Source organism: Hippoglossus hippoglossus, chromosome 15 (assembly GCF_009819705.1).
Source record: "Hippoglossus hippoglossus isolate fHipHip1 chromosome 15, fHipHip1.pri, whole genome shotgun sequence".
Taxonomy (NCBI): domain Eukaryota; kingdom Metazoa; phylum Chordata; class Actinopteri; order Pleuronectiformes; family Pleuronectidae; genus Hippoglossus; species Hippoglossus hippoglossus.
The window spans coordinates 24,400,820-24,418,698 of NC_047165.1; the positions used below are offsets into that span (position 1 = coordinate 24,400,820).

General features: G+C 40.4%; 2 protein-coding genes across 5 annotated transcripts in view; one reads left to right on the forward strand and one right to left on the reverse strand.

The window, feature by feature from the left end:
• Positions 1-8,977, forward strand: part of LOC117775889 (ras and Rab interactor 2-like) — a 44,236-nt gene extending 35,259 nt beyond the window's left edge. For 2 of the 3 annotated variants that reach the window (XM_034609440.1, XM_034609442.1), the window contains 4 exons: positions 5,117-5,425; positions 5,583-5,714; positions 6,140-6,303; positions 6,759-8,977. In XM_034609440.1, coding sequence (XP_034465331.1) covers positions 5,117-5,425; positions 5,583-5,714; positions 6,140-6,303; positions 6,759-7,181 — 1,028 coding nt within the window. In that variant the 3' untranslated portion in view covers positions 7,182-8,977. The remainder of the gene's footprint in view (positions 1-5,116; positions 5,426-5,582; positions 5,715-6,139; positions 6,304-6,758) is intronic. The other variant, XM_034609441.1, reaches the window with a different exon arrangement.
• A 7,406-nt stretch (positions 8,978-16,383) lies between these two features.
• slc24a3 (solute carrier family 24 member 3) overlaps positions 16,384-17,879 on the reverse strand; it is a 79,640-nt gene continuing 78,144 nt past the window's right edge. For both annotated transcript variants that reach the window (XM_034609455.1, XM_034609454.1), the window contains 2 exons: positions 16,918-16,983; positions 16,384-16,815 (listed from right to left, as the gene is read on the reverse strand). In XM_034609455.1, the coding sequence (XP_034465346.1) occupies positions 16,666-16,815; positions 16,918-16,983 (216 nt within the window). In that variant the 3' untranslated portion in view covers positions 16,384-16,665. The remainder of the gene's footprint in view (positions 16,816-16,917; positions 16,984-17,879) is intronic.

The window sequence follows — 17,879 nt, forward strand, 5'->3', positions numbered from 1 at the left end:
ATCCAAGATGCCATGGTGACAACCTGGTGACAAGGTTATGGTCTCGAGCCATTTTATCGACTGTTTAAAGTTCCACCAGATACAAAGGCAAAATCAATGATGTAGTTGTTAACTTTAAATTAATAACAGCAAAGGCTGCAAAGTTTAATTTCTTAATGGTTGTTCCATAACAATAAACACCACTGTCCAATGTTAGCCCCATTAGCATGGAAGCAGAAGTAGCATGAAAACAATCCAAGTTGCTTGTAGACAGTATTTAATTCATAAATGTAGCATAGGGTTATATTCTGCGAATGAACACAAACTTTGGAGCACAGGGAGGCGTCAATGGATCCATAAAGTCCAGACATTGTTCCCTCTTGTTCAATTGTGCACTTGTTCAACCTGTCCTCTGTTGGCAAACCATTTAAATAATTGAAGGCAGCGTCCAATTTATTCACATTCCTAAGTTGTAATTGACACAGCTGTCACTTTTTGCCACCATCTCTGCCCACCAAACATGTCAAAAAGGACTGAAAGTCAGGACACATCATGTCAGATGCTTCAGTTTTGAACAGTCTTTAACATATTTAGCTCTGGACGTCTGCTATGAATCAGGTCTTTTCCAGACTAACATCCCATAGTGAAACGGATGTAAGGTCTTTTATTAATGTCAGCAGTGATCAGGGGGTTTGGAAATAGGAGGCTGATTAGATATGGAAATTAATTTCTGTGTCTAAAAATGTCAACAGACAATCCAAAGAAAATGACACACAAGATTATAAATTACAATTGTTTAATTAGATGATGAAACATCACAACATTTCTTATTATCTAGTGAAACTTTGACACTTTTTCCTCTCAAATACTTCCATCACAGGCCACCCATGTAAATAAAGAGAAGACATTCAAAAACTGAGAGAGAAAAGACAAAAATATTAGATTGTTTTTCATGGTTTGTATGTCACCTGTCACGGATTCCCATCTCTTGCCTGTTTTCTGAGTGGCCTTGTTTTTCAAAGCAACACACTGGGCACTGCTGCAGTTTTCTGGGAATAGTTGCACAATATTTTGTTGTAGCAGTTTCAGAGAGGGTTTTCTCCTCAGCTCAGAAGCTGGCCAGCCCAGATGGTTTGAGAGGCTAACTGCCAAGACATGCAGTCCCAGTCTTACTCCACTTCTTTTATACCAACTCTCCAATCAGGGTGTGGGGATTTGAGGCAAGCCCCCGTCTTTCTTTGCATTTTGTTGAGGTTGCTCTCTCTCTCTCTCTCTCTTGTGCTCTCCTTGCTTTAATGGAACTGTGTTGAGGCAGTGAAAAAGAAAATAATATTCACACACACACACACACACACACACACACACACACACACACACACACACACACACACACACACACACACACACACACACACACACACACACACACACACACACACACTTTTATGGCTGCAGTCAGGAAGATGCTGTTGTTGTACTCCACATATCCCAAACAGACTCTCTGTTTGTGGTGCTTCACTAAGTGTTCTTGCGTTACAACAACACCAGAGTGTAAACTTTACACTACGGGGTTGTTTACACTGTAAAGCATCTTAATATGTCAGTTTAATAGGATAGTTCAGCAGATTATTTGCTGACTGGCTGAGTGTTACATGAAAAGATTGATATCACTGTCATACCCAGCTGTATGAAGCTGGACTCCTGTTAGCCTAGCCTGTTAAACCTCCCTACATTTAATGTTTAACACATTTAAGAGATGACCCATTTGTTACTTTGGGACATTCTAGTTGTTTCCAAATTTTTTTTATTTTAGTTCTTAGCTAAGCTTCATATTCACTGTACAGATAATATATTTTCATCTAACTTAAAACAAGAAAGAAAACAATTGTGTTTCAAAAGTGGGGAACTCTGTGTTTCCAGAACATTCACTCTATGATTCTTTGAAGAGATCACTTCGTCATGAAGGTGTTGAGAGAATGAAATGTTTTTGAATTAATCAATAATGGAGTCCGAAGTATTAGTCTCTCAACCTGCTGCATTTATGTCCCAATGTACAAAGACTATTTTAAGTTGGAGGAAGTCAGCCGTCTGTGTATCAGGATAAACACACCCCTTCTGTTTACACCAGGCTATTTATACTACAAGGACACATTGGGCTCTTTACATGTCTTTGCCCTTCTCTTTGTGTGTGTGCATGGTTTAGTGGCGGGTTTTATGTGTTTCTGTCTCCGAAACTGATGACAAGGTGACCTGGTGGATGAAGCTTTTACATTTAGCTTACTGTCATGTCCAAACATATGGCTGCATTCAGGAAAACAAACTGTTTATCATCATTCAGGGAAGCAGACATAAAAACAATACCATCTTAAGGGTCAGAGCGAGCACTCTTAAATTAGTAGCAACAAATCGAATGCAGCCAAGGTCCATTTATTTCTCCTCTTGTAGCAAATGTGACACATAGCACATATTTCCTTTTAAATTTTGTGTTACTGAAGTGATAAAGAAAAATCTGTGTGCGTGCTGTTTGTTGATCACTGATGCTGCTGCACAGCTCTCACAGGTAAACTCCTACTATGGCAACAGCAGGGAACTCCTCAGCATATACTGTAGTATGTCTGGATTCCGGGATGATACCCTGTGGTTTTAGTTGCGAGTTAGCTCATCCCACTCAGTGGCCATTGGCAATATAAAATGTATTCAATACTTGCAGCATGTGTTAACTTATAGAGCGATTAATTAATCAATTAATGCTGTAGCAGTGACGGCAGAGATGGACACTGGACAGACTAAAGAGTATCAGGTGCTTTGTTTCATGTCCCTGGGACAATTGTCGAGGACCATATGTATTAGAGGCAAGGAAAGGGCAGAGAGCATGTTTGGAGAGAGGTTTGTATTCAGCAGGAAGAGGTGTCGCTTCGTGGCAAAAAGCATGTGTTTGTGTTTTGTGGCTGATAAGTTGATTTTTAGGAAATATCTTATGACCACAGGGAAAATACTGTCACACTCCTAAAACTCTGTAAGACACAGTACTTTTTAAGGAACTATAATATATATGTGTGTAAATCTGGACACATCTTCCTATTCAAATGACCTGAATAGCTCTCAATCTAATGCCCAGTGCAGAGTGTGGAATGTTGGCTCTGCCACTGACCTGTGGAGTGTCCTTTGATTACCAAGCTGCAGAAAAAATATCACAAAATGAAGACAATTCTTAAAACTGGAAACATTACATTTTCATGTTAATAAACAAACACATATGTATAGGACCTTTTCTATAAAATGCGAGAAATTAGTCACAAATGCAGTATCTTTGTCCCCAGTGTCTTTTTCTTCATCTAATCAACAGAACAAAACAGACCTTTTTCACCTCAAAGCAGGAGAAACATAACTGTCATGATTAGTGATACTCCTTGAGGCTCTTTAAGGGTTTGGTTTTGTTCATGCTGACTCACTGGCCAGGCTTCCTGCTGTAGAACATAGCCCTTGGTATTCACACCTGAGGTTTTCCTGCTGACATAAGTCAAAATGTCTGCTGTGAAAATGTCTGCAAACAAAGAACCAGCAGGTCACTGGAGAAGCTGGTCACAGTGAATTCTGACATTTTTGCTGAAAGGAATGGCTTAATGTTCACCTTTAATCAGAGGCAGTAAAATACATTCAACATGCTTGGCACCTACTTACTGCAGCCCTCAGACTAGTGGTGGAATGAGGAAGTGAGAATGTGCTGTGCGTGAGAGGCTGGCACGAGAGCCTTGCCTCTCAAAATCACTTCAACCTCACCTGTCTGGCCTGAGTCCAGCAGAGGTGCTGGGTGCGGACAAACCTTCCATTAAAGACAGGAGAGGTGGAATAAAATTACATTTATGTGATGTGTGTTATGTGTTACTGGCTGTCATCCATTTCTAATCTTTGTCTGCAGATGTGTCAACAAAAAAGAAACTGCTGACTTCCCCCAATTCTGGAGAATAGTCAGCAACACACACAGACAGCACTCAACACATGGTCCTTATTCAGCAGTGCTGTGGTTTGGCCTCCATCCTGTCTGTATAATGATATCATGGTGTGCGTTAGTCAGACTGCACCAGCTGAGCTTGTAGAAGCTGATGTTGACACTGTCACTATGTGGATACAGACCTCTGGTCTCTGTGCACATTATACTGCTCCAGCTACAGCAACACACTCAACCTCCTTAACTGTGACGTGTGCAGATGGTGAACAGCAGCAACTTGGGTTTCACATATGTCATTACAAGTGACCTTGAAACTCTCCAGGAAGTTTTGGGGTCTTGACTGATACTATTGTGTCTGACAGGGTTCGCAACTAGACTAATAAGGAATGAAAAGTTAACCTTGGCATTATTTCTGAAATACTGACGGGAAATTACTTTAAAATAGACGTTACAGAGACAAACAAGTTTTAAGAGAAATAGTCCACGCCTCATTCATGTTGTCCACACCCACAATCAGTCAATACTCCAATCACAACCCCAAACCACAGCCCAGCATATTCTGAACCACTGAACGGAAGTGAGTATTAGGCAGCACAGCAATGTTTTTAAGGATCGGAGAGGATAGTCAGAGAGGATCGTCTGTTTTACCTTTGCAAAAGCGCGTTGTGAAGTCTGCATGTTGTCGCCAATCAGACACCTCTTCTTTAAAGTCAGAGTCAGGAGGAAATCATCTGGTGGATTGTTTTGGTCCCTGTGGAGATTTCCTACTAGCCGGGGCTAACGCCGTATGCCTGACTGACATTGACATACATATTGAATATAGAAACACTGTTGTATTCAACTCCAACATTGACGCTTCTCTTTCCTGAGTTGTTGGTTTGAGAAGATCAGCTGTAAAACCCAGATCTGACTATTTTTGTGTTTGTTTTTGCCTTGATTTAACTGGAATGAACTGATTTGTGTTTTGCTTGTGGGGGGAGACTGAAACTGACTTTCTACATGCAAGGATTGAACTATGGACGCTGAGACTGTGGGTCACAAAAAAGTCTTAAGATGACAATATTATCGTTTATCGCCATTATTTCTTGGACAATATATCCTCCAACAAAAGTAGTTATCATGACAGGCCTAGTCAAATGTTTACAATTATAACTTCATCCTAATCAAAAAGCTTCCTCCTCTCTTCAGACCGGGTCCTGGAGAAAGCCATGCACAAGTGCGTGTTGAAGCCTCTAAAGCCGGTAGTGAGTGCGGCCCTGCAGGAGTTCCAGGTGAGCAGCGGAGCGTGGCAGGAGCTGCAGGAGAACCTGTCACTGGCCAAGGCACGGCAGCCGCAAGATGTGGGTGTCGCAGATATGCTGCCCCCGGATCACGTGGCCATTGAGAAGATCAAGCACAAGTTCCACACCATGTGTAAACTGTACTCTCCAGAGAAGAAGGTCACCCTGCTGCTGAGAGTGTGCAAACTCATCTACACCATCATGGAGGACAATTCAGGTAGATACTCAAAGGTTAAACTGACTTCTTGCTAAACCAATGACGTTGACATGAGATAGAACTACTCAATAACCTGTAAATAATATTCATGCATGAGGTGATCTGAAGGGGAATCGTGAAAGAAACAAATCTGATGAACCTGGTGTCTGCGTCTCAGGTCGTCTATATGGTGCTGACGACTTCCTGCCGATGCTCACCTATGTTTTGGCCCAGTGTGATATGCCTCATCTGGACAATGAGATACTTTACATGATGGAGCTGCTGGACCCTTCACAGCTTCATGGAGAAGGTATCTGACTTAAATCCTCCCACACACACTCTCCACACTCTGGTTACCCCTCTGTGTAGGCTCACATATCCACACCTACAGCTCTGTGTCAGTGCTGGAAAATGTTCTGACTTTAACCAATCACAATCTCTTTTTCCCGCATTAAAATGCAGTGACTGCAAAATAGTGTCCATGAACATTTGCATTATTAAAATTAAATCAGCTGATTCCACTCAAAGAAGACACCACAGAAAACGGTGAAAGACGTGTTGATTGTGATTGGTTCAAACCTTTGTCAAAACTTTCCAGCTCATAGGTTGTTGATGTCATGATGATGTCAACATGACAACAGACACGTGGCCAGCGGGAGGTTTCTACCCACAGTGTACATGCAGTGAGTCGGAGTAGCCTCTGTGCTCATGAAGACTCTGTGTGTCCTTATCCAGGTGGTTACTATCTGACCAGCGCCTATGGAGCGATGTCCCTGATCAGAAATTTCCAGGAGGAGCAAGCTGCTCGAGTCCTGAGCTCGGAAACCAGAGACACACTCCACCAGTGGCACCGGCGCCGCACCACCCAGCGCTCTGCTCCCTCCATTGATGACTTTCAGGTAAAAACACACACAATTGTATAGATTGTTCTATATATAAACTATATAAGTATATATAAAGACTACTTCAGCTCAAGACAAATTAAAAATTATCCTACAAGTACTATTTATGCATCTCTAAAAATGTTCTGCCACAAATTACAAATATACATAACGACGTATGTTCAACTGTCATTGTCCTCAATTCACAGTATGACTGCTTCGTTTTATTAACTGTTGTTTGTGTAGGTCAAACCTTGACTTCACGTGTTAATGAATAACAGTGAAGATTAATATGTCTATATATTGTTTTGTTTTGCACACACACACTGTGTTTTTTTTTTTCTCCTTTATTATTTTGTTTTGAAAACCTTTTGATGGACAAACCAGCAAAGAAAAAGTCTTGGTGAATTATTATCATTATCAGAAATAAACCTCCCCCTAGTTTAATTGTTTTTCTCTTTACTTTCCCTCAGAATTACCTGCGGGTGGCGCTGCAGGAGCTGGACAGTGGCTGCACGGCCAAGACTCTACAGGTCCGCCCTTACGCCACCGTAGAGGAGGTGTGCCAGCTGTGTGGCCAGAAGTTTAAAGTTTCTGACCCTCAGAACTACGGCCTCTTCTTGCTGATGGAGGGCAGCAGCCAGCAGCTTGCACCGGACACCTATCCTCAGAAGATCAAGGCTGAGCTCCACAGCCGCCCACAGGCTGCCCCCTTCCACTTCGTCTTCCGACGTGTTGCCAACAGCAGCACTCTGTCGACAGCTCCCTTCGATGCTATCCCCAACCTGAATGAGCTCAGCATGGACCTGTCGGACTCCTCCCCCCAACCCCAGCGAAGCTTACGCCTGTGCCCAGCTCCGATCCTCAGCCTGACAGGGGGCCAGCTGGAAGTTTGAACAGGGGCTTTGTCTCCCTGCTGTGAGAATATCACTCATAATCTCTAACAAACATGGTGTCAGCATACCAAAGGGGGCGAGCATGTTGAAAGGATTTAACTGTGCCAAACCGTGCCAGTCTTTACAAGGCCCAACTTCTCCTTTTGGATGGCACGTCTGTCTCAGTCAACATCCCCTCACTGGAAAGTTCTTTCCGACAGACACGGTGAAAGAGGAAAGAAGGGAAGGAAATGAAAGAGATTGAGTCTTTTTTAACCTCCTTGGCTTTAGATTTGGAATCAGAGCTCTTAATGTCTAACCACACATTTATGGTAGAAATGTAGGGCATTATGTACAGATTTATTGAAGACCATGTGTTCAGTCCTGCCTTAATGCTGGTGCATGAGTTGCAGTTTCAGGGTCAGTTTTTATTGTCGCTACCTTTGAGGTACGGGAAATCAAAAATAAATCTAATCTTTGATTCATCGCTTTAAATATATCATAGATTTATTTAGGTAATATGTACTATTAACTACTATTTACTTGTTACAGTTGCTGGTAAACTGTATTTTGTTGTTTAAGTTTTGAAACTGTTCATGCTTTGGTCTGTTTGAGGGGGTTTAGGTGACACCCAGTGGTGCCTGGTGCACATAGCAATCTAATATTTGCCATTAGAATCAGGACATTTAAAGTTAAACAGCCACTCAGCTGTACACTTACACTCAAGCAGAATATACATTTGTTATTTTGTTCTTTGCTGTATCGGTAGCCCTCCTTATCTGTAAATTACAATCCAGTCATATCCAGTCTATGCACAGGCTCATGGTTCATTAACCACAGCCACTTGTTGCTGCACGTGTTCTCACAGATCCGATACAGACTGAAACCTGAAAACACACTTTGATGTGTTAGATAGTTTCTTCTTTAAGCATTCTTACAAGCAGACACAATTGAAATGAATATTCTTAGAAATACAACAATGTTTTGGTAAGAAACAGATATTGTGAGTGTTTATATAAGAATTTATGAGAATTTGTAAAATATTGTTCCTGCATGTAATTTGTGTTTTAAGGTAATGTTGGAAACAGGCAGGTCTGCCAGTGTCAAGAACAATGTAACATCCATGGATGTATTTACTCATTATCCTGGTGATATGAAAGAAACTTGTTGCTTATTGCTTGTTAACTTTTCCATTTAGATTGACAACATGTAACAGAGATTGATAACTGTGTCTATGTACTACTGACAGATGATAGAGGTTTTTGTTGTGCTGAGAAGAAAAGAGGGTAAATGAAGCTTGTTGCAGCTCCGAGGTCTCGGCCAGGGAAACAAGCTGTGTGGCTGTTTGTGGAGAGAGAAATGCTGAGATGGTCTGAGTCTGTGACGCAGTCTGCATCAGTAATGAAGTTGGTTCTGTCAGGAAACTACTTGAAAACGTTTCAGCGAGTGGAGAGGGAAGTGGAAGATGATGCGGGTGAAGGAAACCTGTTGGAGCTAGTAGAGAGGTATTAATATCATGTGTCGTTGTGTATACAGTATAGCCTGTACGTAGCTCACCATGTGTATCTCCGTGGGTGCAGTGTTCACAGTCTGCATTGACTCATACCGCCATGTTATTGGCACTGTCTATCTTTGATTAAGCAAATTGAGTATTTATATGTATCTGTGCAGGGATTTATCACAGATTTTTTTTTCATGTTTGTAATATTCTGTATTGTGTCAAAGTATAATTTTCATCCAGCAGAAATCTTCCTGCTTATTATTTGCCATTGAACAATATCATGAATATTCTTTTGTACTTAATAAACATTGGATCTAGAATCATGTTTGTCTTCTTCTGTTGTATCAGTACTCAACCACTAGATGGTGATCACATCTCACATATTTCACATGACCGTGTGAAGCTCCACTTTCTGCTGATCTCACATCAGGATTTATCGATCATTTTACTTGCATGGATCATGTAACATAGAGGTTTGTCCTGAGCTCCCCAACATAAAGTGAGATTTGATGTATTTTATTCTGAGGTTTGTTAAAACACTCAGGTAGACAGGCACAGGTGTTATGGTGAATGGACTGGCATTAAAGTAGATTTTCCATATCTTACCCAAAGACCCAACATGGATGGAACCACCAATCTTCTTCTAATTCTTCTTCTGATGATCAGATGACTCGCTCTGACCCTGAGCCACGGCGTCAGCGTGGCAAAACTTGTTCAGAAAATAATTCATGTGAGGGTTCAGCACACAGGTCTGTAGAGACACCCACACAGCCCAGAGGATGAATCCTATTGACTTTGTTGATCCCATCAGTTACACTCCAGTGCCACCAGCAGGTAACCTTTTTGACATTCAGGTAACCTTCAGTATTACAGTGGAGTAGCTCAGTGTGTAGATGGACTGACACATTGGTTGATATATTTATGGTGGCCAGACAATGTATCTGATGGACTTTGGTCACCAGGGGCTCTACACTGTCCTGGATGTACAAGCCACAGCCAATCAGGCAGAGGGCATCATTTTAATATCAGTTCACAAGCAAGGACCACACCCCAACTATATCTGATTTAAAGGTTTGAATGAAAATTTATATGTTGGATGTTAAGGAGCAAGGAAGGGAGGCTGAGTGAAGGCGTCAAGGTAAAGATGCGTCTCGTAGCCTGGTCTGGGAGGATGCACTGGTGACCAGGCAGAGGGAGACTCAGAATGGGGGCATCATTCCACCCGAGAAAGTGCCCCAAGCTGAAAAAGAGATGCCAGTAGTCCCTCCACTCCGTTCTCTCCTTCTTGGAGGATGAAGGGGTAAGGGATGCATGTAAGGATAGGAGGATGAAGAGAAGAGGGAAGGAGGAAGAAGAGATGAGTAATGAAAGGATGAGGTAATGAGGATAAAGGGATGAGGGACTGACAATGAAGGGATGAAGGTAGGGATGAAGGGATGAAGGGATGAGAGTAAGAGGGTAAGAGGGTAAGAGGATGAAGGGATGAGGGATGAACGAATAAGGGAACGAGGATGAAGGGGATGAGGAATGAAGGGATGAGGGAATGAGGATGAAGGGATGTAGGGACGAGGGACAGAGAAAGTAGGGACATACTCTGTAAATTTCCCCTGCTATGCGGATGACACCCAGTTATAATTGTCAATAAAACCTGAACAATGTAATCAATTAACTAAACTCCAAGCATGTCTCAAGGACATAAAAACCTGGATAAACCCCAATTTTCTCTTATTAAACTCAGATAAAACAGAGGTTCTAATACTTGGCCCTAAACACATTAGAGACACATTATCTAATGATATAGCTGTGCTAGACGACATTGCCCTTGCTTCCAATGAAACAGTCAGGAACTTGGGAGTGATCTTCGATCCTGATTTGTCCTTTAATTCTCACTTAAAACTCATTTCTAGGACCGCTTTCTTTCACCTGCGTAATATCTCAAAAATCAGACATGTCCTTTCTCAAAAGGATGCAGAAAAACTAGTCCACGCCTTTGTTACATCCAGACTTGATTATTGTAATTCCTTATTATCAGGCTCCAGCAGTAAGTCGTTAAAGACTCTGCAGCTTGTCCAAAATGCTGCAGCACGTGTCCTGACAAGAACAAAGAAAAGAGACCACATTTCTCCAGTATTAGCTTCGCTACACTGGCTTCCGGTTAAATCTAGAATATAATTTAAAATTCTCCTCCTCACCTTCAAGGCCCTTAATAATATGGCACCATTATACCTCAAAGAGCTGATAGTACCTTATCAACCCACTAGAGCACTGCGCTCCCAGAATTCAGGCTTACTTGTCATCCCTAAAGTCTCTAAAAGTAGAGGAGGAGCCAGAGCTTTCAGCTATCAAGCTCCTCTCCTGTGGAATCATCTCCCACTTTCAGTTCGGGAGGCAGACACCATCTGTACGTTTAAGAGTAGGCTTAAAACCTTCCTTTACGATAAAGCTTATAGTTAGAGCTGGTCCAGGCTTGTCCTAGACCTGCTCTTAGTTAGGCTGCTATAGGTCTAGAAGGTCGGGGGACACATGACACTCGGAGCTTCTCTTTCCAGCTTCTCCTTCCTCTTCTCAATCGTTATCACATCAAAGAAATTAATATCTCATCAATACATGTTACTGACGACTTCTTCCCCGGAGTCCCTTTGCCTTATCGTCCGCAGATCCAGGGCCGCGGCTGCGGCCACATCATGGATTATGATGGTGGATCACGTATCAGAGATCGTAATGGTGGATCCAATATGGCGGATCCTGTATCGTGTTGGCATCTGATAGTGGTGGTGGACCACGATCGAGGTGGCAGCTGATGATGGATCCTAATGGCGGCAGTGGACAATGACTGTGGACTATAGTGGCATCCGATCTTGATGGTGGATCATGATCTTGCTGGCTGCTGACCATAGACTATGATTGCAGCAGGACTGCTTGATACATAGTATTTCTCCTCAGATACTCGACCATTACTGACAATAATCCATTAATTCATTGACCTTCAGTTATGCTTCAAAATGTTTATTCTTAGCAATGCTGCTAAAACCTTTATCTTGATGTTCTCCTTTACACTTGACATCTATTGCACTTCTGTCCGTCCTGGGAGAGGGATCCCTCACATGTGGCTCTCTGAGGTTTCTACCTTCTTTTTACCCTGTTAAAAGGTTTTTTAGTAGTTTTTCCTTACTCTTGTTGAGGGTTAAGGGCAGAGGATGTCACACCCTGTTAAAGCCCTATGAGACAAACTGTGATTTGTGAATATGGGCTATACAAATAAAATTTGATTGATTGATTGATTGATTGAAGGGTAAGGATGAGGGATTGAGGATGATGGGATGTGGGACGGGTCGATCATTTTCTTTTTTTCTCTTTTTTCCAGGGAAGGGAAAGGCTGGGTTTTCGAGCTGGTTCACGAGCAGTACCGAGTTCTGTCTCGAAGAATCTGAGACAAACGGATCGTGATGAGCTGACAGGAGATCAGAGGAGTGGATGAGGCGTCGCCCTGCTACTAGACCTCAGGTAACTAGTTCACTCTATAAATACATTCATTATGCATCATGGGTATAGTGCTCATAATTCTGTACTTTTTACTCATGTCAAATTTCTGAAGGACATTCAGTTGTATTTCTACACACATTACTACTACGTTTGGTTCTTCAACCACACCCTAACTCAATCTGTGTACAACACATAGATAAAACTATACAATTACTCATTTACTGATATATTGATCAGCATTATGCAATTTAAATTTCTGCAAGCATGTGTGAGTTTGTAGGTCAAACAAAGACTTACTACAGTAAAATGGTTGTGTTACCTTAAGCAAGGACAACTTTATTAATGCTCAGGTAGCAAAAAGATCTCTAAAATTACATTTGAAACATAAACATAAACTAAACCATTCTGCAAAAAAGTTTCTAGAATAGGAAGAGGTCAATCTGGGATAGTTTGAGGGATTTATCATCTGCAAACACTCATCTCTTATATCCTACATTAGCACTCGCATGCAGTCATCTAGGATATCCAGTGCCATCTAAACACGCATTTGACTCTCATCCCAAAAGTACATAGAAATTTACCATAAATTATTTATTATATTGGAATATATGCAAGTGAACAAAGACCAACAGCTTCAGAGATCTCAAACACATGGAAACAAAGGGGATACAAGGGCAATCTAGGATCTATGAAAATATATTCAACAGATATACAGATTAAGACAAAAAATATATAAATACATTTACACATTTATATACATATGTACATCAGCAATATATCACCCATGTGAATATCACAAATAATTTAGAAATCTCCTCTAGAAGACGCGTCATTTCAAAATGTCAGCGTCTTTGTGGTAGTTTGGTTTTTTTCAAAGACATGGTACCGTATGTCTGGGTTTTAGGTACATGCAGTGAATAGCAGCACAAAATGTATTGAACCAAATAATCTGTGACATCAGTTGCGTAAATGGTAAAGTGCATGATACAGATATTTTCGGATATATGGATATTATCAACCAAAACAATGCCGTTACTGATAATACTGATAATATACAATTGATGTTTTGCAGTCAGTGATTCTTAAACAGTATGACATAAGAGTAAATATCTGTATCAAAATGAGCAGTACAGATCATTTTATTTAATGATAGAAATTCTACAACATACATAAAGACACACTGATGAATTATATTCAAATAACCAACTGTTGGTGTTCTGAAACTAAATTTTGAATGGAAATGATTTTCAATGTACAAACAGTGTTTTGTTGATTTGTGACTTTCAAATAATAAGCTAACACTATAGTCTGAGTCCCATGTCCTGCTAATCATTTCCTAGAAAGAAACTGAATTCTTATTAAAATCTTTCAAACTCTGTAGTTTGTTACACATTATAAGTAAATACATTTACAGTTCATACAATTCCAAACAAATTAAAGTAAAAGTGGAGCATCTGATTCCAATCAAAACCAGATGAATTCAGATTCAGAAAGAAACGCCTCACAATCCTCAAGCTCTTTGTTGTGTGTGTGTGGGTGTGTGTGTGTGTGCGTGTGTGTGTGCGTGGGTGTGTGCGTGTGTGTGTGTGCTGTGTTCCTACAGCTCTGTAAATGAGTGAGAGGCAGGGTGGGTACACCCAGGACAGGTTGTCAGTCTGTCACACAGCCAACATCACAGAGACAAACACCCGGTCACACTCATATTTACACCTACAATCAATTTAGAGTCTCTCATTAATCTAACCCCAATCTGCATGTTTGTTTGTTTGTTTGTTTGTTTGTTTTCTGGACTGTGTGATGAACCTGCACAGAAATGCTGCCTGAAGGATTTGAACCAGGAACCATCTTACTGTGGGTTGAAAATGCGAACCCAATAAAATGTGACATATACAATCTCGATGAGCTGACCATAACTCACCATGAGTACTTCTAATTTTATTTTATTCGAAACATTTTTCTTTTCTTTTTCTTCCACAGAAATGTGCATCTAAATACATTACATTAAAATTAAAATTCAAGTACTTGAATGGTTACTTTATAAATTGTGAGATAAAATTATTGATCTTTTTCCTATAATTAGTTAATTTGTTAAATTAGTCTTTCAGAGGGCATTCTGAGAAATGATTAGGAAACAATGGGACATTGGCAACATATTGTAAAAGAAAATCAGAAACTGTCTTTAAAAGCTGTTAATGAAATCCAGAGACATTTTGAACCTGATACTTCATGGCAAAGAAAAACACATGCAAACATAGTGACCACTATCTATCTGGCAGTGATTTAAACCATTTAACTCATTATTAATTGAATTTTCCTTCATTGTGATGATATTTGGAGTTCTGTATGTTAATAACAGTCTTGTTCTGATAAATCATTTCACAAAGACTGACGAGATTTTACAGTGTCAAATACTGACAGACATCATTTACATCTTTTAAAACTCTAATACAAATTTCCCCTTAAATTTCCTTAAAACAGCATATTTACATATTTGTAAGCTCAGTTATTGCATTACCGAAGATTCAAACATGTTTAACCCTGTATTCCGGTCATATCACAGATTGCTATGTCTGTGTCTCTGAAATAAATATGATTGATACATAAACAAAAACAACATTAATCATTTCTACATTCAAAAGACAATAGTTCTCAGAATAGATATTTTATATTACTGATCAATAAATTAAAAATGTAAAAATGTACCTGAAACAAACCAGACTTTTTGTTTCATGTTGTCTTCCCTCAGTGAGAAAAAACAGGAGTAGGCCACTTGATGTCTGAAATGAAGCTACGTGGACGAGCAGCTGATGTGTGATGGACCGTGTGAGAATCAACAGGCTCTGACAGACGACTGTTCACTTCTACAGTGGTGGAAGAGAGGGACTTTGCTGGCGTGTCTTGACTCCCGAAGTGGAATAAAAATCTCCCGTAGGGGTTCACAAACCACACTGTACATGCTCTAAAAACTAGTAGGAATATTTATGTACCACAAGCCTACCATAACTGGACAAATCTAAAACATTAGGCATTACAAAATACGAATTCTGGATAAAAAATAAAGTTGAAACCCCAACCATTAAGTATTCAAGCTGGGATAAAAGTCCTGATGCTTTATATTGCATCTGTACTCTACTCCTATGATACGACCACTTAAAGACCTGACTTCAAGCAGATAACACAGATCAGCTCACCTGTTCTACGGAGGGAAAACCTCATTCAAACACACAGGTGTTGCTCTGAGTGATGCTGCCACTGTTCTGAGTCTATTTGGTCAGTGTTTCTGAGAAGAGAAAAAGCCGTCACTAAGTGGATGAGTACAGACTTATCATCTGCCCACAATCATCCCCCCCGAAATACAACATCTGCCTCCTGAAACCTCGACATGATTATTTCACATGAACCTGCTTCATTTTACAAGGATCACATCCTTATAATCAGCATGCATTAGGAGCAGCCTCCCTGTGAACTTAGTATCTTCAGTGCAAGTTTGAATTCTCTAGTTTACATCCACACACACACAAAGCATAACTGCATCGAAGTCAAGTCAGTATTAAAATCAACAGGACAAATACCTTCAGGGCAAATTGTGCTTGTTTGTACAAGAGTGGTCATCTGAACTGATCTTAGGTCTGAATTTCAACAAGCCTGGTTCCATAAATAAAACCTGTGGCCTCCAGAGGAGAAATGTGCGTCTGACATGAATAAATAATAAATAGAACATCTGGGAGTATTTACAAAGGTGCACTATTTACAGAAGGAAACAAAAAAAAAATCACTCCATAAAGCTAAGATCCTTCCAACGCAGAACGTATAGGCTACAAATGTGATATTACTGAAGTTAAATTATAAAAAGAGTACAGGATAATGCCCTGCTTCTGTGTAGGGGGGTGTGGGGGCTTGTGCTCTGTAGCCTTATGTCTAAACTTTAGTAAACGCACTCAACTGTCGTATTCATGACACATTAACATAATGGCAATGTAAATAGTCCTACGATAATGGTGTTTGGAAAAAACACATGTTCTCTGCCTGAAGACAAGAAACTGCCTGAAGACAAGAAACACAACAACACACCCTCCACCACCTCTCTACGCCATTGCTTGTATCATTATTACTCTCAACTAGTAGATCTAAAAGACACAGCTTTCCTCTTGGGAAAGGTTAGCAGCTAGGAAACATCACAACTTTTACACCTAAACATGGGAAGTTTCAAAATGAGTTCAAAGTTCTTTCTTGTGTTGTTGTTGTCAGTGCTGCCCTCTGTGTGTGAGGGCTTGTGATGAGTCCATCTCTGCTCCTCAAATCGCTGGTGATGGGCAAACACCAGAACAGCTCCACGCTGCACTGAGCATCAAAAAACAAAGAAAGTGGGAGCTCCTCTCACAGGAGACAGTGTGTGAACCACACCTGGCTTCATCTGCCATTCATCCACAATCTACATAATACTGTGTGTGTGTGTGTGTGTGTGTGTGTGTGTGTGTGTGTGTGTGTGTGTGTGTGTGAGCCTGTGTGCATGATCACTTATCAGTCATCCCGGCAAGTTGGCAGGTTGACAAAGGTGAAGATGTTGTACTCGATGAGGCAGGAGAAACACAGGAAGACGGAGTAGAGGAGGAGACAAATGAAACCAAAACGCTTGTCCAACGTCCACTTATTTAAGTGAACTCCAAGGACCTAGAAAGAAAGACAGACAGACAGACAGACAGACAGATAAAGAGAATGTGAGTGGTACACCGTGTGCTGCAGCTGTGACCAGATGTGTTGCTGAATACTCACTGTGATAAACACAGACGCCAACAGGAGCCCCACAGAGAAGATCAATCCTTTGCTGTTCAGTTTGATCTACAATAAGATAACGAGTGAGCCGTCACTATTCACACTTCTACACCAATATAACCAAAAAATGTCAAACTGGATTTTTTAGTTTTTAGGAATTTTCCTTTATTTGTCATAATATTTTTGATATTTGTGGAACTCTTCCTTTGGACTTGTGTTTGAGCTTTATCTGTTATTTACTCTTTTATTTAACTTGCGTTTTTATTACTTGCTTTTCTTACTGTCACTGTCTTGTTTGCCCTGATGTATTTCACCTGTTATCTCTGCCTCCCCTGTGGTCTCTGTCTCCATAGTCACTTTGTTTGCTCATGTTCTGAATCTTGAGCTTTTGCTCATGCCAGTTCGATTGGTCGTCCTTTAGTTCTGTTAAGTTATTTAGTTTAGGACTTCCCTAAAAACCCAATAACCAGAAGCTGTAAACCTGTCAGTTATATACTATATATATATATATATATATATATATATATATATATATATATATATATATATATATATATATATATATATATATATATATATATATATATATATATACAAGCAATATTTATATTTAGAGCACATTACTGGAGAATGTTATTGGAGCATCTTACTGGAGCATGTTACTGTAGCATGTCACTGGAGCATATTACTGGAGCATGTTATTGGAGCATGTTATTGGAGCATGTTACTGTAGAATGTTACTGTAGCATGTTACTGGAGCATGTTACTGGAGCATGTTACTGTAGCATGTTACTGTAGCATGTTACTGGAGCATGTTGCTGTAGCATGTTACTGGAGCATGTCACTGTAGCATGTTACTGGAGCATGTTACTGGAAAATGTTACTGGAGCATGTTACTGTAGCATGTTACTGGAGCATGTTACTGTAGCATGTTATTGGAGCATGTTACTGGAGCATGTTAC